General features: G+C 41.4%; 1 protein-coding gene across 1 annotated transcript in view; it reads left to right on the forward strand.

Moving 5' to 3' along the window:
- ATP6V1B1 (ATPase H+ transporting V1 subunit B1) overlaps positions 1-27,181 on the forward strand; it is a 1,526,458-nt gene that overhangs the window by 1,056,700 nt on the left and 442,577 nt on the right. The window contains exon 6 of the mRNA XM_044064065.1: positions 24,336-24,475. Within this exon, the coding sequence (XP_043920000.1) occupies positions 24,336-24,475 (140 nt within the window). The remainder of the gene's footprint in view (positions 1-24,335; positions 24,476-27,181) is intronic.

Here is a 27,181-nt window from a genome sequence, read left to right on the forward strand (position 1 = left end):
GTTGGGGGTTTCCAATGGTACGGTGTGTACTGTGTAGTTTTGGGCAAGTGTTTACTTGCTACACACACAAATATATATATATATATATGCTTCTGTTTTCTTTCACTGAGTTACAATGTCAAGTTGCAAAAAGGTGGCCCAAAAGTGGCACAAAGGAGAGCCTTCTACAGACCTTGGAAACTGCAGATTCATAAGTCTCACTTGTCTCATATGTAAAACCATAGGTTCATAGGTTCATAGGTAGGTACTAGGCTATTGGTCCTAGGGCCTATATAAGCCTAGCCAAAAAATGTACCCTGGCTTTCGCCACCCAAGAAAATTATTTTCCTGTGCCCCTGTTGAGCAGAGCCACAGAAGTGATCCCTGGGGTGAATTTCCCATTTCCCATCCAATCATCAAGATTTTTCTTGAAGAGTGTTAATGAGGAGCTCTGTTTGACATAGATAGGTAGTCTGTTCCAGAGTATGGGAAGTCTCTGGGGCAGGAATCTATCCCTCCAGCATGTTCTGTTTATTGTGGTGACAAGGTTTAGGTCCCTGGAGCATGTAGCTCGGAGGGATTGGGATTTCTTTAAGTGGAATGTCCAACAGCTCTGAGTTTGACATAGCTTTGTATGTTAGGCAGAGATCGCCCCTGAGTAGGCGATATGTGATGGAATAAAGCTGTAGTTTTTTGAGACGGTCTGCGTAGGGCATCTGTTTGAGGCCAGTAATCCTCTTTGTGAGGTATTTCTGTGGTCTTTCCACTTGTTGTAGATGTCTTGTGAGGTACATACAAAAAGGGGCGTTGTACTCTATAATGGGTCTAATGACTGATGAGTAGAGGGGAACAATGACCTCTTTTTTTCTGGATGAGAATCCTTTTGTGATGAGATGAGCCATGTAGAAGGATTTCCTGACCACTGTGGCGATGTGATTATCAAAGGAGAGACTACTGTCCACCTGTGTCCCAAGGTCTCTTATCACATTTTCAGCGTTAAGTAGACTAACAGCTATGTGGTAGTTCATGGGTACAGAGTTTTTACCAAAGGGGATGACAATACACTTTTTGGCATTGAGCTTCAGGCCATGGCTTTGATACCAGGTATCTGTCTCAGTGAGGCCCTTTTGTAGTTTGTCCACATCGTTAGGAGTTTTGATTATGGCTCCTAATATGCAGTCATCTGCAAACTTTGTTAGCCAAAGACCTTCTGTGTTAGCCTGCACTTCAGAGAAGTAGATACCAAACAGGAGACTGAACCCTGTGGTACTTCACTTGTCACTGGTCTGAAGTTGGATTTGGAATCCGCTGCTTTCACAGTGTGGGTTCTGTCCATGAGCCAGTTGGCAACCCATCTTGTGACATAGGGATTTATACCTAGTTTAGTGAGCTTATCTATAATTCCAGAGTGGGGGATGGTGTCGAAAGCCTTGGCGAGATCTAGATAAGCTGTGTGAACCATTTTACCATCATCTATGGCTTTGGTGACTGCTTCAAAGAAGTCAATCAGGTTTAGGAGACATGATCTGCCTTTTACAAATCCAAACTGGGTAGGGTCCAGAGTTTGGAGATTACCAATATCTTTGTTTATGAGTTCCACAATGATACGTTCCATGGCCTTGCAGACCAGGCTCGTCAGGATAATGGGGTGGTAGTTTCTGGGGTCCGTCATGGCTCCCCCTTTGTGGAGTGGGATAACCATCGTGGTGCACCATTCAGTGGGTAGAAAGCCTGAGGTGAGGCTATGATTGAACATGGTACTTAGGTAGGGTGCCAGTTCATTCTGTAGTTCATGTAGAACGCAGCCTGGAATATTGTCAGGTCCCATGGATGCTGTGTTCTTGGCTTTGGAGAGTGTGTTTTTTACCTGTGTAGCCATGATTATAGGAACTTTGCATTCTTCCGGTATAGAGATGGGCCCTCTAGGGGGTGAGAGGGGGGTAAAGTTAGCACCGAACCTATCTGCTAGGATGTTGGCAATATCAGTTGGTTCTGTATATTTAGTGCCATTGTGCTGTAACTCAGAGCAGATCTGAGTGTTCCCATTGAGATTTTTGACATAGTTATAGAATGCTTTGTGGTTGTCTTTAGAGTCAGTGGCAATTTTGTTTTCGTAACTAGCTTTAGAGGATTTTATGAGGGATCTCAGCTTCTTATTGAGGTTGACCAGGGAGTTCCTCCAGTCATGGGATTTTACTCTTTTTTGCAACAGTTTCTTTCTTCTGTTGTAGAGTTTGTTTATGGCAGAGGACCACCAGATTGGCTTCCTTTTTTTGGAAGATAACATCTTGGTTCTATTAGGGATAGCATGATCCATGCACTCATGTAAGTGCTTATAAAGTTAATTTGTGTAGGATTCAGCAGTCATACCTCTATTGTCTGTCTGCATGGGTGTCATGAAGTTTGCCACTTCTGTCTTAAGAAGTGTAAAGTTGGCTTTGGAGAAGTTTTTTGCAATGGTTTCCCTAATTGGGGGTGGGGGTGGGATGTGGATGTCTAGGCTGATTAGCTTGTGGTCGTATCTGACCAACGAGGAATTGACCTCTGGTGTGGAACACCGGTTTCCCATGTTGGTAATGACCAGGTCTAGGATATTTCTGCCCCTGGTGGGGATGTGAATAAGTTGATCCAAGGCGTTGGAATTTATGAATTCTAGAAAACGTTGAGCAAAAGAGTTGGTACATGAGTAGGTTTCCCAGTTAATGGTGGGGTAGTTGAAATTGCCCATTATTTGGGTGTTGGATTGTACCCTAATACTTTCCAGTGTATCAAGAAATGAGGAGTGGGAATCCTGGGGTATGGTAGGGGGTCTGTAGCAAGCTACAATTTGGATTGCGGTCTTGCCCAGAGTTAGTTGCGCTTGGATAATCTCGGATGCATTATGCTGTGCAACTAGCCTGGAGGTGTGGATATCCTTAATGAATATGGACACGCCTCCGCCTTTAGTGCTTCATTCTGGGTTAGGTGGCCGAAAGGTGTGGTATGAATTGTAGCCTGGTAATGCAGGGGTGCTCTCTGGAGCTTTGAACCAGGTCTCTGTCAATGCACAGATGTCAATGTTCTCCATTTTAAGGAGTGCCTCGAGTGAGTGCATTTTGAGGTTTAGACTTCTATCATTGAGTAGCATTACCCTCAGATTTTGCTTGCTTGTACCTGTTACGGTGGTGGAAAGAATTACAATGTAAATGATCAATAATGGCATAGGAAACGTCTGGACACTGGACCAAACTCAGTTTAGTTTCATCAAGGGCAGGTCATGCTTAGACAACCTGGTGGATTTCTTTGAGAAGGTCACCAAAGCAACAGATGAGGTCAAAATGGTTCACATTGCCTACCTGGACCTGGCCAAGACATTTTACACAATCCCCAACCCAGGCATTGTTGACAAACTTACAAGGTTAGGTACAAACCTTTTTGTAACCCAGTGGATAGCCAGTAGGTTTACTGAAGGGATCCAGGAAGTTATAACTGAGGTGCATACCTCTCAACTATACAGATTTCCACAGAATGTCCAGATTTTTGTCTCATATTTTTGGTACATTTTTCATAAAATTGTGGTTTTCTAGCAAATCATTTGTAAATTATTGATGATTTAAGTTAGAAAATAATGACAGACATTTGAGTTTTAGACTTCATATCCTTCAGAAAGTTCATGCTAATGCAAAACCTGTTATTCTATCTACTTTCTAAGCTTGTAACAGCAATATTTAAAAATTGTCCCTATTTTTGGGCCTTTGTCCCCTCAGTTTTTATGGCTTTGTCCAGATTTCTTGTTCTACGAGGTTGAGAGGTATGCTGGGGCATCCACCTCTACAAAGAGGCCAGTTCCAAGCAGAGTCCCTCAGGAATCCATCCTGGGACCGCTCCTTTTTGGCATTTACTTTTCTGAAGTCAAGGCCAACATCAGTGGTCTCTGGCTGACTAAATTTGCAGACAATTGCAACTTAGGAGCTGTCATTGAATCGCTTGTTGACACAAATGTTCTCCAGGAATGGCTGACACAGACAAACAACTGGTGCCAGAGCAATGTACTAAAACTGAATGCTAAGAAATACATAATGTTATCATTCAGGAAATCATCCACACCCTTGCAACTATCATATTCACAACACACCCCTAAAAGTTGAGCCAGTAGTCAGGGACTTGGTAACACACACATAGACAGTAATCTAGCCTTTGACCATGATGTGTCTACAGCAGTGAGGAAATCATTCTATGTTGTGAAATATATATAAACTGTAAACAAAAGTATGGCATCTAGGTCCAAGAAAGCCATTGTTTCACTGTATTCAGCATTCTTCAGACCCCCTTTGATATGTACCTAACCAGGCATATCCAACAACTGGAATGTCGACAGAGGTTCTTCACCAACAGAATACAGGGCATAAGTAACATGCCCTATGCAGACCATGTCAAGGCTCTATCCCTGTATTCTGTCTCCTGTAGACTGTTGAGGGGAGATGTATGCCTGGCATACAACGCATTGTCAGATCGCACTCTGATGGAGCTCCTGCATATCTGCAAGACAAAGACCACCAGAATTACCCATTCTAAAGATTTAAACCTTGCCTGTGATATCAATAGGACCTGTTGGAGAGACAGGTATGTATCCCAGAGACTACCCCTGGAACAGTCTTACCATCCATGTGAATCAGAGTTTCTCCCTAACCCAATTGAAGTGTAACTTGGACAATTGGATGGGGAACAGGAAATTCATCCCTGGTTTGGCACCTGTGTCTCTAATGAACACAGACAACCTGTAAATGGCTCATCTCCCAGGCCCATTATTGCACTTATCAAGGGTGTCACAACTTGTCAGAGTTTTATGATGCATGGCTAGGCTTAAAACCGTCCTTGTGGTCATTATCCTAGTAAACAGCTATGAACCTGTGAGCCTAATACACAGAATCCAAGTCATCAAACCTAAATCTGTGACTGTCCTTTCCCAGCTGTATCCTGGGTCTTGCGGGGGGTGGGGGTGGAGGATCCTATTATTGTCATGAGATTAAATGAGCTGACAGAATCAGGTCCTGATGAATATTTTTCAGTACATTGAGACCCAATTAAAAATGAACCATATATATATATATATATATATATATATATATATATGTACACACACACACACACATATATATATATATATATATATATATATATATATATATATATATATATGTGTGTGTGTGTGTGTATGTGTATAAGTACAAAATAGTGCATGTAGCCACACTACCCAGCTGGTGCTAAGTATACAGTAACAAAACAGAAGTACAACGCCACACTATTAAAGTTTAACAGTGAATTTATTGGATGACCATCACCACCACAAACAAAAGCAAATCGGGTTACCCTCCACACACTGGAGCTTCTTAATTTCAAATCATATTCAAACAAATTAAACAATTTAAAGTATTCAAGGTGGGAACTAGTATTAATAATTTAAAGGGGCATCATTTGAAGCAATTCCAAACCAATTAATATAATTCTTGATAATAAGCAACAAACATATACTACATATCATACTTTTAATAGTTAGTCAGTCATAATAATTGCTAATTAACATACTTTAAATAGAAACTTATGTAGTGACGGCTACTAAAAATGCACATATATTCATATTATTTAATTCAAACCTAATTCATAAATTGCCCCAAAATTGCTAATCCAACTTTTTTTTCTTTATAATTAAATAGTTTAATTTTATCCTTCATTGATAATGGATGATGGATGAGGAAACTCCATCTGTCCCAATAAAACTAAAAATTGCATTGTTTTTGACTCTTTTTATGTATAAAACTTGCCTTACAGTACTGTGAACAATAGCTGTTAGGATGTACTGATATTCATAATGCTGCCAGGAAGTGTTTTTGCATCATGCCCCAGACTCCATGCTTATGCAATCTCCTGACCAAACTGAACACTACTTGCAGCTTGAGTTCCTCAGGCACTGCAGTTGCATTGAACAAGATTGCCTCCCTCTCCCAAGCATGGGCAAGCCAGTGTTGGCCACTCAGTTCCATCCTCCCCCTCCAATGCTTTCCAGAGCCCTTGCTACCAGTCGAGCATAGGACATCTGGGGCATAGTCAGAACTTTATCCCTCTGCACTACAGGGCCAGGTGAAAAGAAATAATGTTGTAAAAACTATTAAAGATAGCATTTGGTCAGAATCCACTAAACTGGTTCAAAATATATTTAAAAGAAAGACTTTTCATAGTGCAAACAGTAGATATCAAAATGGAAGAAGGTGTATTTGCTATATATGCACCACATAGCTGAGTACCAGGCTCATACTGATCTCACTATTCATAAATGATATCAGTGATATTATATCATAGGAAATATACAGAAGAACAATAGGAGAATATCTGTATAGCCCCCAAGTATGCAACAAAGTCTAGAAGGTTTAGGATTTTTCCTCAGGAGTGTCAATTAGGTATTTTTATAACCCAAGTAGACTTCAGAGAATTTTTCGTCAGACTTTCTTGACGTGTACTTGAAGAGATTGAAGTAATTGGGAATTTTTTTGGGGAATGTAATGAATTGGTAGATTTTAAAAATTCACTAGAGTAATTTGTCAGAAATGTTGGGGGAGCAAATGGTTGTAATTAAGAAAATTGCTGCGGTAGCATTGTCGCCTCACAGTTAGACGTTGCCCGTTCGATTCTCAGTTAGAGCGTCTTCTGCGTGGCGACAAGCGTGAACGGGCATTCCTTCATTGAAGGTTGTGCATTAGGCCTGGCAAGCCAGCACGTAAAACTCTACTATCAATCATTAGCGGACTGGAGTTCCGCTGTGGCGACCCCTAACCGGGAAAAGCCGAAAGACACAAACAAACATTCTTTTGAGCTGGGAAATATGATCGGAATTGTGCAGACATGGTACACCCTTACTAAATTTGATGTTAATGACTGCTAAAAAGGCAATTACTAGAAAATGTAAAATCAAAATCTAAACTAAATGTAACTGAAGTACTAAATATTGTGAAGCAGACAAAGTAGCAGAAGAAGGGATCTCTATCAAAAGGAAGAAGCAAACTACATAGAAATAAATGTAATTTGTGGGACTAGTATATGCAGAATAGTGTTCAGGAGAAGGAAGGAGGTTTAAGGGAAAGAAGGAATTGAATAGTTTATGTAATGTTGATGTGAACGATGATTGTTGAAAAGAAAACATGTATAATGCATGAAAATGAAAATGTTCAATATGGTTTGTTTTCTGTTATTATATGTGTACCTACGTAATTGTCTACAAAGTAAAACTTTAATAAATGTGTTTAAAAAATTACATCATACTAGAAGAATCCTTTATACAGAGGGCATATTCTTATACAAATCTGCTCCATCAACCAATGAAATACCCAGTCTCTGCAAAATTATTTTAATATTCTGTACGAGCTAAAGTGCTTCACAGTGATGTTTTCTAGAGTCAGATAACAGGACAAATCTGCAACTTTTGGTTTCAACAGTCTATACTTTGTCTGTGTGTTGTAAGCTGAGACGAAATACAATAGGGGCAAACTGTACTCAAGCTTAGGAATAAGTACATTTCTTGCTATGGCAATGTGTGCCATGAGTGATGGGAGATTTTGTTGCTTAGCTTGAGTTGAAACACCACTTTTATGATAATCTTGTCAATGTGTTAAAAAAGCTATCATCTATTACCTATACATTTCCCTTCATTTAAAAATATCATCATCGAAGTGCCGGTCCCAAGCCCGGATAAATGGGGAGGGTTGCATCAGGAAGGGCATCCAGCGTAAAACTTCGCCAAAACATTTCATGCAGTCACCAAGAAAAATTTTTATACCAGATCGGTCGAGGCCCGGGTTAACAACGACCTCCACCAGTACTGTTAGCCTACAGGGTGCTGGCGGAAATTGGGCTACTGTTGGCCGAAGGAGGAGAATAGGTGGAAGACATGGCCGAAGGCAGGAGGAGACGAGAAAGGCTAGGACTGTGGTAGTGAGGGTCGGAACTTTGAATGTTGGCAGTATGACTGGTATAGGGAGAGAGCTAGCTGATATGATGGACAGAAGGAAGGTTGGTATACTGTGTGTGCAAGAGACCAAATGGAAGGGGAATAAGGCTAGGTGTATCGGAGGTGGGTTCAAATTGTTTTATCATGGTGTGGATGGGAGGAGAAATGGCGTAGGAGTTATTCTGAAGGAACAGTATGCTGAGAGTATTTTGGAGGTGAAAAGAGTGTCGGATAGAGTGATGTTTATGAAGCTGGAAATTGATGGTGTAATGATGAATGTTGTTAGTGTGTATGCTCCACAAGTTGGGTGTACAATGGATGAGAAAGAAAAAATTTGGAGTGAATTGGATGAAGTGGTGATGACTGTACCCAAGGGTGAGAGAGTGGTGATTGGAGCAGATTTCAATGGGCATGTTGGTGAAGGGAACAGAATGGATGAGGAAGTGATGGGTAGGTATGGTGTTAAACAAAGGAATGCAGAAGGTCATATGGTAGTGGATTTTGCGAAAAGGATGGACATGGCTGTGGTGAATACGTATTTTAACAAGAGGGAGGAGCATAGGATGACATACAAGAGTGGAGGAAGATGCACACAGGTGGATTATATCTTATGTAGGAGGGCCAGTTTGAAGGAGATTGGAGACTGTAAAGTGGTAACCGGAGAAAGTGTCGTTAGGCAGCATAGGATAGTGGTTTGTAGGATGACGTTGGTTATCAAGAAGAGGAGGAGGAGTGTGAGGGCAGCACCAAGGATCAAGTGGTGAAAATTGAAAAAGGGTAATTGTGAGGTGGAGTTCAGGGATGAGTTAAGGGAGGCACTGGGTGGCAGTGAAGAGTTACCAAATAGCTGGGTAACTACAGCAGAGCTAGTAAGGGAGACAGCTAGAAAGGTGCTTGGTATCACATATGGATAGAGGAAGGACGACAAGGAGACATGGTGGTGGAATGAGAAAGTACAGAGAAAGAGGTTGGCAAAGAAGAAGTGGGATTGTCAGAGAGATGAAGAAAGTAGACAGGAGTATAAGGAGATGAGGTACATGGCAAAGAGAGAGGTGGCGAAGGCTAAGGATAAGGCATATGAAGAGTTGTATGAAAGGTTGGACACTAAAGAGGGAGAAAAGGACCTGTACCGATTGGCTAGACAGAGGGACCGAGCTAGGAAAGATGTGCAGCAGGTAAAGGTGATAAAGGATAATGAGGGAAACATACTCACAAGTGAGGCGAATGTGTTGAGGAGATGGAAAGAGTACTTTGAGGGGTTAATGAATGAAGAGAATGAGAGGGAGAGAAGGTTGGATGATGTAGGGATAGTAAATCATGAAGTACAATGGATTAGCAAGGAGGAAGTAAGGATAGCTATAAAGAGAATGAACAATGGAAAGGCTGTTGGCCCAGATGACATACCTGTGGAAGCATGGAGGTGTTTAGGTGAAATGGCAGTGGAGTTTTTAACCAGATTGTTTAATGAAATCTTGGAAAGTGAGAGGATGCCTGAGGAATGGAGAAAAAGTGTTTTGGTACCAATTTTTAAGAATAAGGGTGATGTGCTGAGCTGTAGTAACAACAGAGGGATAAAATTGATTAGTCACAGCATGAAGTTATGGGAAAGAGTAGTGGAAGCAAGGTTAAGAAGGGATGTGATGATTAGTGATCAGCAGTATGGTTTCATGCCAGGAAAGAACACTACAGATGCGATCTTTGCTCTGAGAGTGTTGATGGAGAAGTACAGAGAATGTCGGAAGGAGTTGCATTGTGTTTTTGTAGACTTAGAGAAAGCATATGACAGGGTGCCTAGAGAGGAGTTGTGGTATTGTATGAGGAAGTCAGGAGTGTCATAAAAGTATGTAAGAGTGGTACAGGATATGTACGAGGGTAGTGTGACAGCGGTGAGGTCTGCGGTGGGAGTGACAGATGCGTTTAAGGTGGAGGTGGGCTTACATCAAGGATCAGCTCTGAGCCCTTTCTTATTTGCAATGGTGATGGACAGGTTGACAGACGAGATCAGACAGGAGTCCTCATGGACTATGATGTTTGCAGATGACATTGTGATCTGTAGTGAGAGTAGGGAACAGGTGGAGGAGACCCTGGAGAGATGGAGATATGCTCTAGAGAGAAGAGGAATGAAGGTCAGCAGGACTAAGACAGAATATATGTGTGTGAATGAGAGGGAGGATAGAGGAATGGTGAGGATGCAAGGAGTAGAGGTGGCGAAGGTGGATGAGTTTAAATACTTGGAGTCAATAGTGCAGAGTAATGGTGAGTGTGGAAGAGAGGTGAAGAAGAGAGTACAGGCAGGATGGAGTGGGTGGAGAAGAGTGTCAGGAGTGATTTTTGACAGATGAGTACCTGTAAGAGTGAAAGGGAAGGTCTACAAGAGGGTAGTGAGACCAGCTATGTTATATGGGTTGGAGACAGTGGCACTGACAAAAAGGCAGGAGTTTGAGCTGGATGTGGCAGAATTAAAGATGTTAAGATTTGCACTGGGTGTGACGAGGGTGGACAGGATTAGGAATAAGTATATTAGAGGGTCAGCCCAGGTTGGAAGGTTTGGAGACAAAGCCAGAGAGGCACGATTACATTGGTTTGGACATGTGCTGAGGAGAGATGCTGAGTATATTGGGAAAAAGATGCTAAGGATGAAGCTGCCAGGTAACAGGAAAAGAGGAAGGCCTAAGATAAGGTTTATGGATGTGGTGAGAGAGGACATGCAGGTGGTTGGTGTGACAGAGCAAGATGCAGAGGACAGGAAGAAATGGAAACAGGTGATCTGCTGTGGTGACCCCTAATGGGAACAACCAAAAGAAGATGATGATGATGATCATCAAAACCTCTCCTAATTCACTAAGAAGCCATGGAAATAATGCTTGTGAGCGTGTACACACACACACTTTCAAATACACACTACAGTGTCCCTTATTCAAACTGGCTATAAGTGTAAAAGTATTCTCTAAAATTATCCTGTCGTATTGAAACTGACTGCCAGCCCAAATCAGAGGCATAACTACCTATGAAAAATTCAAGACAAACTTGTTAACAACTGATGGATTCTGACATTTATGTACCTGCTTCATGGCATTTGGTAACCAGAACCACATAGCTGTGCACACTCCAATCTTTCACATGCTTCTTCCTATACCACCATGACCATGAAGACTGAAAACTAACTCTTGTAAACAAAAAACTTTACATAGTTAATTTCTTGTCTAGTGTCAATGTTATACCGGGTGGAAAACTATAACTTACTGGTAATATAACCAGAATGCAAAATATTACAAAATCATTAAGCTGTGTATAACCATCTGTACTTCTGTATCATTTCAAGCTTGTTTGCATTCATGACTGTACTTCTCCCTCAGTTGTATATTATATTTGTTTATACACAATTCTTGTCTAAAATTGAGCTGTATTACATGAACTGTACTGTGCACTAGCACCCATTTTGTGGCTGAAAATGGTCCTAGTACCAGTCCACCTACCCAGTTAGTAAAGATAAAATATATTTAAATAAAAAGAAAATTCTGCTGAAAAACAGAACTGTAAATTTTTGCTGAGGGCAAAATGCTATAAGGAAAAACATTCCAGTTATCAAAAGACTGTGGATGTTTGCTGAAACATTATTAGTTTAGTAAAGTACGGTAATTCTTTTTCTGCTACTGTTTATAAGTTCACTAAGTTATTGGTGCTGAAAGGGCAGTAATGTCAAATCTTGATGCAGTGTCTTTTCAGTATGGATTATGCTTTTGTGTGTAACTGAGTTTGACTTGGATCCAGTACTGGCCATTCCATAGTCTTCAGCCCAAGGGCTCCACCTCCTATAACCTTAATTCTCTGTTCGCCTTTTCTCCCCTGAGCTTGTTTGCCATCATCAAGAGTATATCACAGTCCTGTAAGCTCTGCTCTGTCATATCATTTGTGATAGCTATAGTCATTTTTGGTGTTTATCCTCTACCCTGATTTAGTTTGTGTCTTAGCGAGTTGTGTTAGATGAGCACTAAATGCTAGGGAATATTTTTCCTGTGAGTGGTTCTTTCTGTCCAGGCATTCCTGCCCTTTCTTTCTTTTTTCTTTCTGTCAAAAAAAGTATGTTGATGTGTAGTTTTGTTCTTACTGTTAGGTCCAGTCATAGATATTTATATATAGTTGGATTATTGCTGTTTTTATAGTGTGGTTAGCTAGTTAGTTAGCTAAATTCTGTTACTGTTATTCTGCGTGTGTTTTCGACTGTGCTTATTACTTTTTTCTGTATATGTTAGATATGGAAGAAGAAAAATCAGGATTTAAGAAGTGTGTGGCTTGTGGGCACAAACTGCTCCTACAAGATGCACAGTATTATTGTGTTGATTGTCCTGGCACTGCCCATCTGGAAACAGACTGTTCAACCTGTGCAGATTATAGGTTTAGAGCTGTCAACAGGTGTTGGGTCAAACTCATATTAAAAGGCATGCCCCCACCTTCTGCTTCCTCTTTGTCTTCCACTTCTCCCACTAAGAGGTCCGAGAAGAGGAAAAAAGTGTGATTCTGGGACAAGGACCTAAAGTCTCATTCCAAGGATGAGGGGACTGAAAACAATCCTCTTTGTCTGTCAAAGATCATCCGGAGCCAAAGGTTCACCTACCTTCGGCACCTCTGTTTCAACACTGTTTGGTCTGACTCTGCCTGATCAGTCTTGATCACCTCTACTGATCTGCTGGTGTCAGAGATGCCCAAGACTCCCTCCTTCAGCATTCCCAACCACTTCTTAATGAAAGACTCTTCAGATTTGGTGGGCAGACTGCATACCCCTTTCTCAACTGTTACCCTGGCAGAATTCTCCCTGGAACCTTCCCCCTCCCCACCCCAGGTCTGAGCTTCCCCTTTTAATATCTGTCCTTCATATGAGATCCCAAGAGGAAGTCTTTCAAGCTGTCATCATTGGCATCTTCTGCTTGGTCATCCAAATCAGATGGGAGCATAAAGCCTTCAGACTTGGAATAGCTGATGCAATCCTTTTTTCAGGCCCAGATACAACTACGAATCCTTCCAGCCTCCTTGTCCCATTGCCTGAGGTTTCAGCTCTGACTGCTCTTTTTCCTCCCTTAGTCCCTTCAGCTCTGCGGTATATGGGTCTGGCCACCCTGCCAGCCCCCCGTCAGTTCTGACAGCTTGGTCAAGTCACTTGTAGACTCCTTCTTTGGCATTACAGACTCCTGCATTGTTGGAGCCAAGTGTGCCTCAGAGCTGAGGGTTTGAGGCAATGGCTCCTGAGTGGGGGGAGTTGATTGTCCAAGTTTTGGAATCATCCCTGCCCCTGAGAGCGTTAGCACTCAACAGTTCAGCTCTGATCTCAGCATCAGAATTGGACAGATTAGAGCTGGACACTAATGCTTGTCTCTGGTCCTTGGATACAAGGAGTGCTGGGTCCAGTTGTCTGGCTACAACTTCAGCTTTCAACACTGTAGAGAAGATCTTCCCCCACTCAAAGTGAGGACTGTCATCGACATTGGATCATACTCTTTTCCATGTTTCTGGATGTCCAAGAGGTGAAATTCTCCCTAAGAGCAGACAAAACTCCCATCCCCACAACCACACAGACTTCCCAACCAGAAAACTAAAGAGGACAAGAGACAGAACAAATTGGGAAAATAATGGAGTCTCCCATAGAGATTCAGAGGACAGTGAAAGACCTCCAGATATCACAATCCCCAGCCACAATGAGACAAGGACTGGAAAGGAAAAAGGGAAATGAAGAACTTCCAGGAATATTACAAAAATGGACAACAACTGTAATACAGACTATGATCTGGAAAATTACTTTGAATAAACTGGACAACTTAAAGCTCAAAGGATTGCTTCACTTTTTATTATTCAATTTTGAGAACATGTACCTTCTACTCTGGTTAGCTGTCTGGCAGCAAAATACTTACAGGAATACAACTGATGATTACTTCAAATAAAAGGCTTTTTAATTTCTTTTTACTTGTTGGTATTGGGTAGAGCCAGCCAGTACCCCAGGATTGGACAGCTTTTAAGGGGCTCTACTCCAAAATAGATAGCCTACATTTTTTAAAGCTTCTGAGCTTGTGGATGTTCACCAGATGGCTCAATGACAGCCTGAGCCTTCAGGTCCCTAGGCTTTCCTTGCATTCAGAACCCTCACTGTTCTTCTGGGTCTCCTCCAACTCTGTGTTAGGGCTGGAGGGCAGAGTAAGAGTTAGTGTAAGTGTAAGAGGAAGCATGTGTATTCCCCTGATGAATTCCTCACAGAGGACACTGACTTCATTGAAGGGGATGGCTCTCCCAAATCCCAGTGTGATGATGTCTTATTCTGCAGTCTTATAGAATTATTGAAACAGAAGTAGGGATGGACTGCAGAGGTACCTTCATTGGAGGAGCCAGTGTTTCTCATGGCCTTTGACTTGGCCCATCCATGTCCTGAATGATTTCCCCCTCTAGATGCTCTTATAGACCTGATGACATGTAGGACTTGTAGGGAACCTGATGTGCAGCAATCATTCCCTAGGAAATTGGTAGGATTTTGGCCCCTCCCGAAGAAAGATTCCACTGGTGTAAGGGTCCAATGGTTGATACTATCTTGGTTGTGGCTGCCACAAAAAAGAATACCTCTGAATAGAGTTTGTTGATCATCCACCCAACAGGGAGTACTGGGTCCTGCACCACTTGGAAAACTTGTATACACTCAGCAATCTTCAAATTGCATGCACTCAACTGCTTTGCTCTTTTGATGAGGCTTCAGAGGGACCTAGTGCCTGAAGTGTCAAATATGGTGAAGACCCAGCAGTCCGTGGAGATACAGAAGACTCTAGAGGCTCATTTGACATCAATGCAGTCCATCAAGAACACTTCCTTTAGGCTGTTGTCTAACACGGCCAATGGAAGATCTCACACAGCAGCCACTGGCATCACCATGTGCCACCATGCCTGGATGTGTTTTTGCAGTTCTTTTGGACTGCTTTAAGGCATCCTTCCTCAATGCTTTATTCAACAATCCTTCCTTTTTTGGCCCAGAAGTGAAAGAGACATTAGCTAGGAGTAAACGAGAATGAAAGTCTCTGTCTGCTGTTAGAGCATGCTTTGCCATGCCTCAGTGATCCTTCTCCCTGAATCAGAAAGGAAGCAAGTGCCACTTTTTTTATAAAGTGCTGCAGCCTTTTCAGGATACTCCTGGGGAAGGTTCTCTCCCTGGCAGAGGGGTTGCCAAAATTGATACTGCCCACATAACAGAGGTGGTCCACAGAACTAAGGATTCCATGAAGCTTTTTCTTGGAGATCTTTTCAGTGTACATGTGGGGTTGCCATGCTCTACAGATAGTCAGGGGTTACTTGGCTGTCTGCCCAAATGCTTGGGTGACCATCACCTGAGATGCATGGGTATTGTGAGTCATATCCACAGGCTATACAATTCTGTTTTTATGTATTCCAAAGGATCCCCAAAACTATCTTCCAGATATGCCACCCCATTCGAGAAGGGAAGCAGCGATCAAAATCCAAAAGTTGATAGCTAACAGAAGCATCCAAAAGGTACCACCAGACCAGTGAAGATCCGGGGTATATTCCATATTATTTTTGATGCCAAAGAAGTACAAGGACCTCAGACCATTTCTGGATAGCAGCACATTGAACCACTTTGTCAAACAAACTAAGTTCCAGATGGTCATGGTGCAGTTCATTCTACCCCTCCTGAGGAAGGATGACTGGATGTGCTCAATAGATCTCAAGGATGCCTACCATCACATAAAGATAGCAAGATACCACAGGATATTTCTGCACACTTGGCTGGATGTGAATCATTATCAATTTCAGGCTCCGCCCTTTGATCTCACCACAGCTCCCCAGGTGCTTACCAAATGTATGGCGGTAGTAAAAGAACGGCTTGAGCTGCAGGGATTCCAGGTTTTTCTGTACCTATAAAATTGGCACCTCACAGCTTCCTTGAAAGCATCTGTCATCAAAACTCAAGACTTATTCCAGCTGTGTCTGTCCTTTGGCATTACAGTGAATCATGAAAAGTCCAATCTGAAAAGTACAAGTTTTAGAATTTATAAGCTTTTGTTTGGATATGATCCATCAGATAGGCAAACTTTCATTATCAAGCTTAACTTCCCTTCACCAGCAGATGTCTCAGATTCTTTAGGTTCCCAGGCCTGTGGCAGCTATGTTTCTTCAGTTTCTTAGGTATATGGCAGTATCTATCTGTCTAGTTCCTCTAGCAAGGCTACATATGACAGTATTACAATGGACACTAGCAGCTCACTGGTATTATCTCACACATCCCATGAACTTCCCAATACATCAGCTGAAAATCTGTGACCGCCACATTTGGTGATGGCTGGACTCACTGCTGGTGGCAGCAAGGTGATCTTTTGGTCTTCCCAATCCCCAGGCCATAGTAATGATGGATGCTTCCCTTCTGGGGTAGGGTGAGGGGTATTTTGAAGGGAAGACTGTCCAGGGGACCTGGTCAAGCTTTGAGGCCAATCTTCACATCAGTCATTTAGAGATGAGGATAGTCTTCCTAACATTGCAGGCCTTTCAAGACCTTCTCCCCAAGGGTCTGACTGTCATCCAAATGGATAACACTTCTGAGGTTTGGTACCTGAACAAGCAAAGAGGAACTCATTTTTTATCTCCTATGTCAAGAAGCCATGAGAGTTTGGCAATGGGAGATGTCCACTCAGCGACTTGTGATTGCAGTGAACATCCTTGGGAAAGCTAACATTCTAGCAGACCAACTGAGTAGGAATTTCCTTCTGCTGCCTGAGTGGTCCCTAAATTCGAAGGTAGCGGCTGAGATTTTCAGCCACTAGGCCATCCCCTTCTGTGATCTTTTTGCTTCATTGTGCAACACAAAGTGCGGCAGGTTTTATGCCATGAGCCCTCCTGTGGGACAGTCACCAAGGGATTATCTACTGTATGCTTGGCCCCCAGGTCTTTTGTACACCTACCCCCCTAACACCTTTGATAACCAAGTTTCTTCAAAAGGCAGCTCATTGCAGAGCAATTGATATCCTCATTGTCCAGTTCTAGCTAGTACAAGTTTGATTCCTCTTTTGTTTGACCTCACCAGTGTCACTCACCCTGGGTGTTGGATTCCCTCCTGGATCTGATTTCCCATCCTACAGGGATGCCTCTGCCCAACCTCTGCTCCCTCAAACTGACCACATGTTTTTTTCTAATTTATACAGTGGCTAGGAATACCAAGTTCTTTGCCAGAATTATCAATTTTTTTTAATCATCTGAGAAGCCTTCCTCTAGGAAGGTGTATACTAGTAAAAGGAAGCATTTCTCCATTTGGGCCTCTTCTAAAGGTTTAGATCCCTTTCCTGCTCCTTTGCATGCCATTCTGGACTTCTTAGCTGGTCTTTTCCTTTCTCGTTTGAGTTATTCCACCATTAAGATACAATTGGCTGCCATTTTTAGTTTTGAAATTGGCAGGGATAATATGCCTTTGGCAGCTTTTAAGTTAGATACTACATGTGCTTGTCAGTCCTTCCTTTGAAGCTTAAACTACAGTATCCTTTAAGTTGTTCTCATGGAAGACCCCCCCCTTTCTTGTGGCTGTTACTTCCATCAGAAGGGTATCTAAGCTGCAAGCACTATCCTCACTTTTTTCTTACTTGATTTTAAATAAGGACAGAATTACACTAAAGAAAATCCTTCCTTTTTGCCCAGGGTCACTTGGAAATCTATTTTAAACCAGCCCATTCACCTGTCTATCTTCTTTCCAAATTTCAGTAATAAGGGAGAATATTTGCTTCATTGTTTGGATGCGCTTAGACAACTCAGGTTCTAGTTAGATAGAGCTAAAAGTTTCAGAAAATATGCCAAACTGTGTTTACTTTTATAAATAAAGGCTCATAAAGCCTGTTTTCAAAATATCCAAATAGTTGTCCAACTATATTTCATTTGTGCACTCTTTGAAGGTAATGTCCTTACCTATGAAGCCAAGAGGTGATTCAACTAGATCAGTGGCTACTTTCACTGCCTTTTTTTCATGGGTCTCTATTGATGATGTTTGTGCTACAGATACCTGGTCTAGAGCTCATTCCTTTGTCTCTCATTACAAACTGGATACTCACTGTAGGTCAAGAGCTTCATTTAGTTCCACCATTTTGCAGAATGCTGTCTCCTAGGGGCTCCCTGGATTTTCCTCTGGCTGGTGACTTTATCCCACAGGTTGAAGCTGGACGGCAAAGATAACATTGGCTACAATAGTTATGTACTTACCATAATGATAGAATTGTGTTTTCTTTTTCCGTCTGGTTCAAACATCCCTCCCTCCCTCCAAATCTCCTCTAAATTGCCACAATTGTTTGCTAAGTGCTTCTGCTTGGTCTTGAGGTCTGTTTTTTTGAGCTGCCGTATATGGGTAATTTGTCTGTCACCCCTAGCCATTTCCCTTCTTATTTATGTGTTTTTAGATATTTTAGATATGATATTATTTGGGGGGTGGGGGGTTATTGGGGGCAAACTCAATCTGAAGAGAGAAGAGGACAGCAGGGTATTATGAGAAGAGAAAGTGGTGCAGCCCTTTTGGCTAAAGATGATGGAGTGCCTGGCACTGGATCCGAGTTGAATCTGAAATCCCACAGGTGGAACTGGATGGAAGAAGATAACATAGATCTATTGTTATAGTAAGTACATAACTTTGTTTTTTGGTACTGATGAGATGCTGTATAGAATAAGGCACGAGTGCACAGCAATCTTTATGCACATGTATGTCTGACTAATAGGATCAACAGATGTGAAATATGTCCACTTGTGACCCTTGTGTGCTGTGAGTGGGGGACATGTTTACAATTATGTAGCAGCCAAAGAGATGCTGCACTAGACTGAAGCATGCCGGGCAACCAGCAATAACACCTTGTCTCCTTAAGTGCCAAGAACAAGCCTGCTTGATTGCTGTATATAATATTAGAGAATTAAACATATATGAATTATTCCTATTTGCATATCTTTTAATTTACTATATCATGTCCAGCTGATACTTGGTTTAAAGATCACAGCTTAATGTGGCATTTCCTAATTTATTTCCTTAGGAAATGCCATACTAAACTGAGATCCTTAGTATATATATTTTTAATGTATTTCCTTAGTTGCATTGTAGATATTGGTATTGTATTCCTAACTTAGCAAAAACAGTTTTACTCATAACTGTATATATTTTTGCTGCAACTGATTTTAATTTTGATCATTTGTTTATTATTGTCTGTTATATATTACTGTAACTTTGTATTCATTTGTTTTTGTTTTTGCAATTTTTGCTGCCTCTGTTTTTGTGAGCTTTTCTCTTACCACCTTCTTTGAAAAGGGGCTTTCTCCCCAGTTTGTGTATTCTGGTAAACAAATACAAATAAATAAAGGAACGATGAGCACATTTTGTTGACCATGTTTAAGTCAGTGGACACACACAGACTTACAGCAGTGGTGCCAGTGTACCATAGGTCCCTTCTTAACTTTTTTATATGTCTAGAATGTCCCAACTCTACAGCCAGTGAACATAAGTTCATAAGTTCATTGGTAAGTACCAGGCTAGCTGCCTCTGCTGGCAATTTTAAGCCTGGCCATTTTCCCCTTTTGTGCTGAAAATAACCTATCCCATTTGGTTATAAAGTGGCCCTTCCCATCCCATGATCAATAATTATATAGTAACCCTAATGAGAGTAACTGGGATCATACCATAGATAATTTGAAGGGACCCATGCATTTGAATATAGAATTTAGGAGTTTTATCTGTCCATTAGTAGTACAGGGGACAGTTTTGGGATACCTTTTTTGTTTCCCATCCACAGATCTAAGTGGTAGTAGTACTTGAAAATGGACAGGGATGGATTTTGTTTTATGTGGATGGGGAGACTCTTCCATAGCAGTGGTATCCTCTGTGAAATATACCTATCCCTCCAAACCATTCTGTTGATGTTGCCAAAGAAATTTAGAGCCCTAGACTAAGTATTTATGATGCCACATGACTTGCTGATGTGCAATAAATCCATCAGTAATGGGTTGGAGGATGCCATATATGCCAGACACAGGTCACCTCTTAGCAGTCTGTAGGATACCGAGTATAGTGACAGGGCTTTGAATTGGTACTCATAGGACATGCTGTTTTGGCCTTCTATCTTTTGAGAAAGATCTCTGTGGGTGTTTCAATTGTTGCATGTGTCTAGACAGATACATGCTGAAGGGGGCATTATATTCACTGACCGTCTAATGAGGACTGAGTATAGGAGGACAATGACATCCCTACATCACATGTTGGTCAAAAGTTAGGTCACTATCCACATAAGGTCTCAAATCCTGAACAACTGTATCAACTGTTAAGGGTGTATTGTCAATGTGCTAGTTAACTGGGGTAGATGACTTCCCAAAGGATACAGTTATGCATTTTGGAATTTACTTTTAGACCCATGATTTGGATACCAGTTATTTATTTTAGCAAAACCTTCCTACAGGATATCTAAGTCATTAGGGGATTCAAGGAATGCTCCTAGCTTGCTGTTGTCTGCAAAATTTGTCAGCCAGAGTCCTTTGGTGTTGGCTTTAACTTCAGAAAAGTAGATGCCAAACAGGAGAGGTCCCAGCACTGAACCCTGGGTAACTCCACTGGTAACTTCCCCTATTTGGATTATCTACATCCTGTCTGTGAGATAGCTGGCAATCAAGCAGATGACTTTTCTACTATGCCTGAGTAGGGAACTGTGTCAAAAGCTTTGGCCAGGTTTAGGTATGCTATGTGTACTGCTTTACCTTCATCCATTGCTTTGAAGACCTTTTCAAATATCTCCACCAGGATGAGTTAGCATAACCTGCCTTTGATTAATCTAAACTGAGACATATCTACATATTGGAATTTCCCTATGCCCTGATTGATTAAATCCATGATAAGTCTTTCCATGGCTTTGCATAAGAGGCTGATCAGACTGTAGCTGTTCTCCATTCATTTGGTACAAAACCTGCAATGGAGTCTGAGATTGAACAGTATTGTTAGTAAGAGTGAAAGGAAAGGTCTACAAGAGGGTAGTGAGACCAGCTATGTTATATGGGTTGAAGACAGTGGCATTGACAAAATGCAGGAGTCAGAGCTTGACGTGGCAGAGTTGAAGATGTTAAGATTTGCACTGGGTGTAACGAGGATGGACAGGATTAGGAATAAGTATATTAGAGGGTCAGCCCAGGTTGGATGGTTTGGAGACAAAGCCAGAGAGGCAAGATTACGTTGGTTTGGATATGTGCTGAGGAGGGATGCAGAGTATATTGGGAAAAAGATGCTAAGGATGAAGCTGCAAGGTAACAGGAAAAGAGGAATGCCTAAGGTAAGGTTTATGGATGGGGTGAGAGAGGACATGCAGGTGGTTGGTGTGACAGAGCAAGATGCAGAGGACAGGAGAAAATGGAAACAGTTGATCTGCTGTGGCGACCCCTAACGGGAGCAGCCGAAAGAAGAAGAAGAAGTTAAGGGTGTGGCTAAATCATGTTTCATGCCACTTAAGATGCCTCCAGGGATATTGTCAGGACCCGTAGATGCTGTAAGTTTTAATTTTTGATAGCACGTTTAGTACTTGATCTTATTTTAGAGCTAGAAGTGAGGTAGTTTCAGGTATATCTTGAGGGACAGACAGAGGGGGGAGAGAGGGATAAAGTTAGAGCAAAATTTATCAGCCAGTAGATTAGCTATATCTTAACCCTCAGTGTAGGTAACATCATTCACAATCAGCTCAGTGCATTGTTCTATTGTGCTTTTGAGATTATGGACATAACTAAAAATGCCTTGTGATTGTCTTTGGCTTGGGTAGCTATTTAAGCTTCAAACTCAGCTTTTGTGTATTTTATTAAGCTTCTCAGTTGTTTGTTTACTTCTGTGACAAGGGCTGTAGCATTCTGGGAATTACTCTTCTACATTTTGGTCAAAATTATTTTCCTTTTATTATAAAGCTTGTTGATAGTATGGTTCCACTATGCGGGTTTGTTTCTGGAGTTTGCCCTGCATTTGTTCCTGCAGGGTACAGCTGCATCTATGCATCTGTTTTCATGCTGGTACAGTGTGGTGGTGTACATTTCTTTATATTCAGTGGAGTTAACTGGGTTGGGTGGGAATTTTATGCTTGCCAGTGTATCATTTAGGACTAGGTAATTTGTCTTAAAGGTATTGTTAAAGGTGTCTTGGGTGTAAGGGATCTCTGGTCTCAGTTTTATTTCGAAAGAGACTGCTTTATGGTCAGAACTAAAAAGTGAGGAAGATATGCAAGGGATGGTGCAAGATGCTCCCATATTAATAGGGACATGATCCAAGATGTTATTCCCCTAATGGGTATTCTGAGTAATTGTTCATGGGCATTTGTATTGACAAGGTCCAGGAATCTGTGCTTATGCACTAGGGATGGTGTAGGTTTCCCAGTATATAGCTGGACAGTTTAGATCACCTAGGAAAATTGTATTGGGTTTAGTACTGAGTGATTCTAGTTCCTATAGATAGGGGCTGTGCCTTCCTTTAGTCATGCAGGGAGTTAAATAGCTAGCTAATATACGTTATGGGGCCTTTCTGATGGATATTTGGACATGAAGAAGCTCCAGTGCATCATGCTGCTTTACCAGCCTTGAACTGAGTCTGTTCTGAGTGTAAACTCTACACAACCACCTTTTTTTCCTTTCCTTTATAGTAGCTGGTCTAAACGTGTGGAAGGCATTATAACCTTGCACAGCTAGAGTGCTCTCCACTGTTTTAAACCATGTCTCAGTCACTACACAGATGTCAATGTCTTCCATGGTGATAAGGGCTTGCAGAGAGTTGAGTTTCTAGTTCAGGCTAATTTCTTAACTTTGGAATATGAATACTGTTAAAAGGTAATGCACTGCATAGCCATTAGCCAGAGTGACAGTTAACCTGTCAAACTGCTGTACACAAAAGGAAGCATGTAAACTCAGGCAGGCTTTTCTATGTATAATACTTCACAGTGATTATTGCATGTATTACTCTTGCATTAAAGCCAGCACTAGCGTTCTCTGCAACTTGTACATGACCAGATAACCATTCTGTATGCACTATGCCTGACATTACCATGTAGTTTGTAGGTACTTCCATGATATAGGGAAGTACATCACTGACTGCAGCCCAGGTGGCATGATTATGAATAGCAGTTGTGTGCTTGGTGCAGATTCCAAGCAGGAAAGTAGGCATGTAAAGGCATGGCCTGCCCACCTCTCTGGGGTGGGAGTTGTGGATTCAGAGCATCCATCCCTTCCATGGTACAGCCTGTTTTCAGGAAGCTGTTTCTCAGCATATTCCCAAAGCAGGGACTGTGAAAATGTGAACTAGAGGAAGCTGTGCACAGCCAGAGAACACACTGAAGAAATGTACCTTGGTGAACTCTAACTGACCATGGCTTACCATCATTCTGAATGCTATAAATTACTGAGAGTGGTCAGTATCGTCACAAAAAACATGTTTAAATAATTCCATGAGTAAGGTACCCTAGGTGTGACACTGAAGACTAATAAAATCTCTCCCAAAGGGCAAGGTTCATTATTAATCATCAATATACTGTACAGCTTGCAATCCTAATTTCTAGATATGTCTTGCCTGTGCCTTTCAAGTGTCTTTAATTTATTGGAATTTTATATGGTGAACATTTGTTATATTTATGGAAACACGGATGCTACTATTCTTTAGTCCTTAATCAAACTCTAATTGCCTTTCTGAAATTAATGAAAAATGTATTTTTGACTAGCAAAAAAAATAGAACCCCCACCCCCCCGAAAAAATAGCCTGGCTGCATGCCTCAGAGGCATAGAGCCTTTACTGTGATCCAGGGGACTGGTATTCAGTTACTAGCCCTGACACTGGAGAAGCCAGGTAGGGAGGGAGAAGAGAGAAGGAGCATGGGACATACACCTCTCTGAAAGGTTGGGAGGACAGTGGGCACTCAGGGAGCAAATGGGGAGGTAAGATATCTCTGGTTGAAACCAGAGGAACTTCATCAAATGCTTGAGGGGAGGTGCAGACCTGCGTACTTTCAACATCCTTTGAAGAACTGAGAGATAACCATCACAGATGGTCCATCACATGTCCCCTTTCATCTCTGCAAGCTGGGTGATGCAGGGGAAGTGTAGAGTTAAAGAGAAAAAACTGGTAAAGTGCCCATAATGACTGGCTAAATTACAGCCTTCACAGTCAACATTGGCTCAGTGATGGGGAATGAATGGGTCAGTTGGCTAACAGGAGGCTTATGGTCAAAAGGAAGAATGGGCAGAGTACTAACAAAAAAAAAATCAATTAGAAATAGGTGTATGTTTGCAAGGTCTGCATTGCATTCTAATGACTGGAATACTGTCACTACTTCCAGGACAACAACTCACACCAATCTGCTTTTTTTTTCTTTTGTAGGAATGCCTATTAATCCCCATACTCGAATATATCCAGAGGAAATGATACAGACTGGCATCTCTCCCATTGATGTTATGAACAGTATTGCTAGAGGCCAGAAAATCCCTATCTTCTCAGCTGCAGGTCTCCCGCACAATGAGGTACAGTAATGTATCAATATTCATTCTTTGTGGAAACATTTTTTAAAATCATTTTTTCATTATATTCTGTTATTTGGAATCTATCCTTGTTGAGATAAATTTACATTCAGAACTGGTCATATTGTCACAATGAATCTTAATACATTATTAAACTTAGTACTAACCATGTCTGCACTTAGGTTACTCATATACCTTCATCAAAGCACTTGAACTGTATTAGTTTCATAGTTTCATAGTATAGTACTAGGCTATCTGCCCTGGGGCATTTGTAAGCCTAGCCGTAGTGATGTGGCTTTTGCCACCCCATGAAATGGTACAAAAAATGTACAGAATAAATTTAGAATACTGTGCCTCTGTCTAGTAGTGACACAATGAAGGTCCCCTTATATAATAGAATTAGTTTACTGTGCCCCTGTCTAGCAGTGACACAGATGTGACCCCTGGGGTAAACTTACGATCTCCCATCCACTCATCAAGATTTCTCTTGAAGAGAGTCAGTGAGGGGCTCTGCCTAATACGAACTGGGATCTTGTTCCAAAGCATGGGAAGCCTCTGGGTTATGAATCTATCCCTCCAGCGTGTCCTATTCATACTTGTGCCGAGGTTTAAGTCTTTAGCTCTCGTGGTCCTGATGGATTTGGATTTTTGAGGTGGAGCATGTCCATCAGATCCTGATTGGACATGGCCTTGTACGTCAGGCAGAGATCACCTCTGAGCAGGCTGTATGCTACTGAATAGAGCTGAAGTTTCTTTAGTCTGGCAGAATAAGACATATGTTGGAGACCCTTGATCCTCTTGGTGAGGTACTTTTGTGGTCTCTCCAGCTGTTGCAAATGCCGGGTGAGGTACATACCAAATGGGGCATTGTACTCAATCATGGGTCTGATGAGGGAGGAATATAGGGGTACAATGACATCCTTGGATCTGGATGTGAATCCCTTCATGATGAGGTGTGCAAGGTAGAATGTTTTTCTAACCACTTTGGCAATGTGGGTGTCAAATGAGAGGTCGCTGTCGACTTGGGTCCCTAGGTCTCTGATTACTTTTTCCGTACTCAGTGGGTTGCTGTCTATGTGATAATTTGTGGGTACTTTGTTTTTCCCAAAGGGGATGACTATACATTTTTTGGCATTTAGTTTAAGGCCGTGACTCCGGCACCATTTGTCCGTTTCTGTGAGGCCTTTTTGTAGGATGTGTGTGTCTGCTGGTGTATCGACTATGGCACCTAGTTTGCAGTCATCTGCGAACTTTGTCAGCCACAGCCCTCCCCTGTTTGCTTTAACATCTGAGAAATAAATGCCGAACAAGAGGGGTCCCAGGACAGATCCCTGTGGGGCACCACTTGTGACTGGCTTTGAGTCTGACATTGCTCCAGCGATTTTAACTTTATGGGTTCTGTCCTTTAGCCAGTTTGCAACCCATCTAGTGACATAAGGGTTTACTTTTAAGCTGTTAAGCTTATCTATGATGCCTGAGTGGGGTATTGTGTTGAAGGCCTTAGCCAAGTCCAGGTATGCTGTATGGACTGCTTTGCCCTCATCAATGGCTCTAGTGACTGTTTCGAAAAAGTCAACCAGGTTTAAAAGGCAGGATCTGCCCTTTACAAAGCCGAACTGGGTGGGGTCAAGTGTCTGTAGGTCCCCTATGTCTCTATTTATGAGTTTCATAATGATTCTTTCCATAGCTTTGCAGACCAGGCTGCACTGTTTCTATCATTCATTCATTAATTAATTAGTGGCCAAACTGAGCAACAACCTTTAGGTATTCCATTAAAATGGCTTATTGGAAATTGATTTTAAACTGACTAGAACCTTTTATATAAATATGTATGTGTGTATGTGTGTGTGTATGTATATGTCAGTAGGTATATAGAGATAATAGCTCCCTGTTGGACATGCAAAACCTGATAATTAAAATTTGGATCAATTACAGTAACAGCAAAGTCTGAAACTCATTGATACTTTTTAAGAATGTTTACAGGGGTTTCATACCCACGCCTTATGTATCATAGAAAAGGATAAAGGGGAAATAATTCGAGATGCAATATTTTTCAATTAAATTATCTTGGTTTCTTCTTAAATATTCAGTTTTTTAAGTTTAGAGTATGCTCCTTGAACCTTTCGTGAGAACTTTATATATTTATATTTACCTATAAAATATTGAGCACTGTCCACTCAAATTGCAGCTTCCCAGGATGAAGATAGTGAAGACAATGTTACTAGAGACCAGAAGATCAGCCTAAAAGACCTACCCCCCCTACAGGATCCACTGTAGTACATATTCTTAGGTCCATTCAGATAGGAAAAGTTGATATTCAATGTGAATCAATCTTGTGGGAGCTGATGCTTGTCACCCCTCTTCATTCTGAGGTACTTCAAGCCAATGGGACAGCAGTCAGAAAAATGTACAAACACAGACCCATGAGATATCTATATCTGTATATGTGTGTATATAAGCTATCTGTGTATATATATATATATATATATATATATATATATATATATATATGTATGTATTTTATATATATATATATATATATATATATATATATATATATATATATATATATATATATATAGCTAGATTTATATTGTGAGATAGCACTTTCTTGGTTAGCTTCTCAGGGATTAACTTAAGCAGCAAGCATTTACACCTTTCCACCATTACTGCATTTCATTTAATTCTTATAGGAATGAAAATGTCAAC

The sequence above is a fragment of the Protopterus annectens genome, chromosome 2.part2 (assembly GCF_019279795.1).
Source record: "Protopterus annectens isolate FY-2018-M chromosome 2.part2, PAN1.0, whole genome shotgun sequence".
Taxonomy (NCBI): domain Eukaryota; kingdom Metazoa; phylum Chordata; order Ceratodontiformes; family Protopteridae; genus Protopterus; species Protopterus annectens.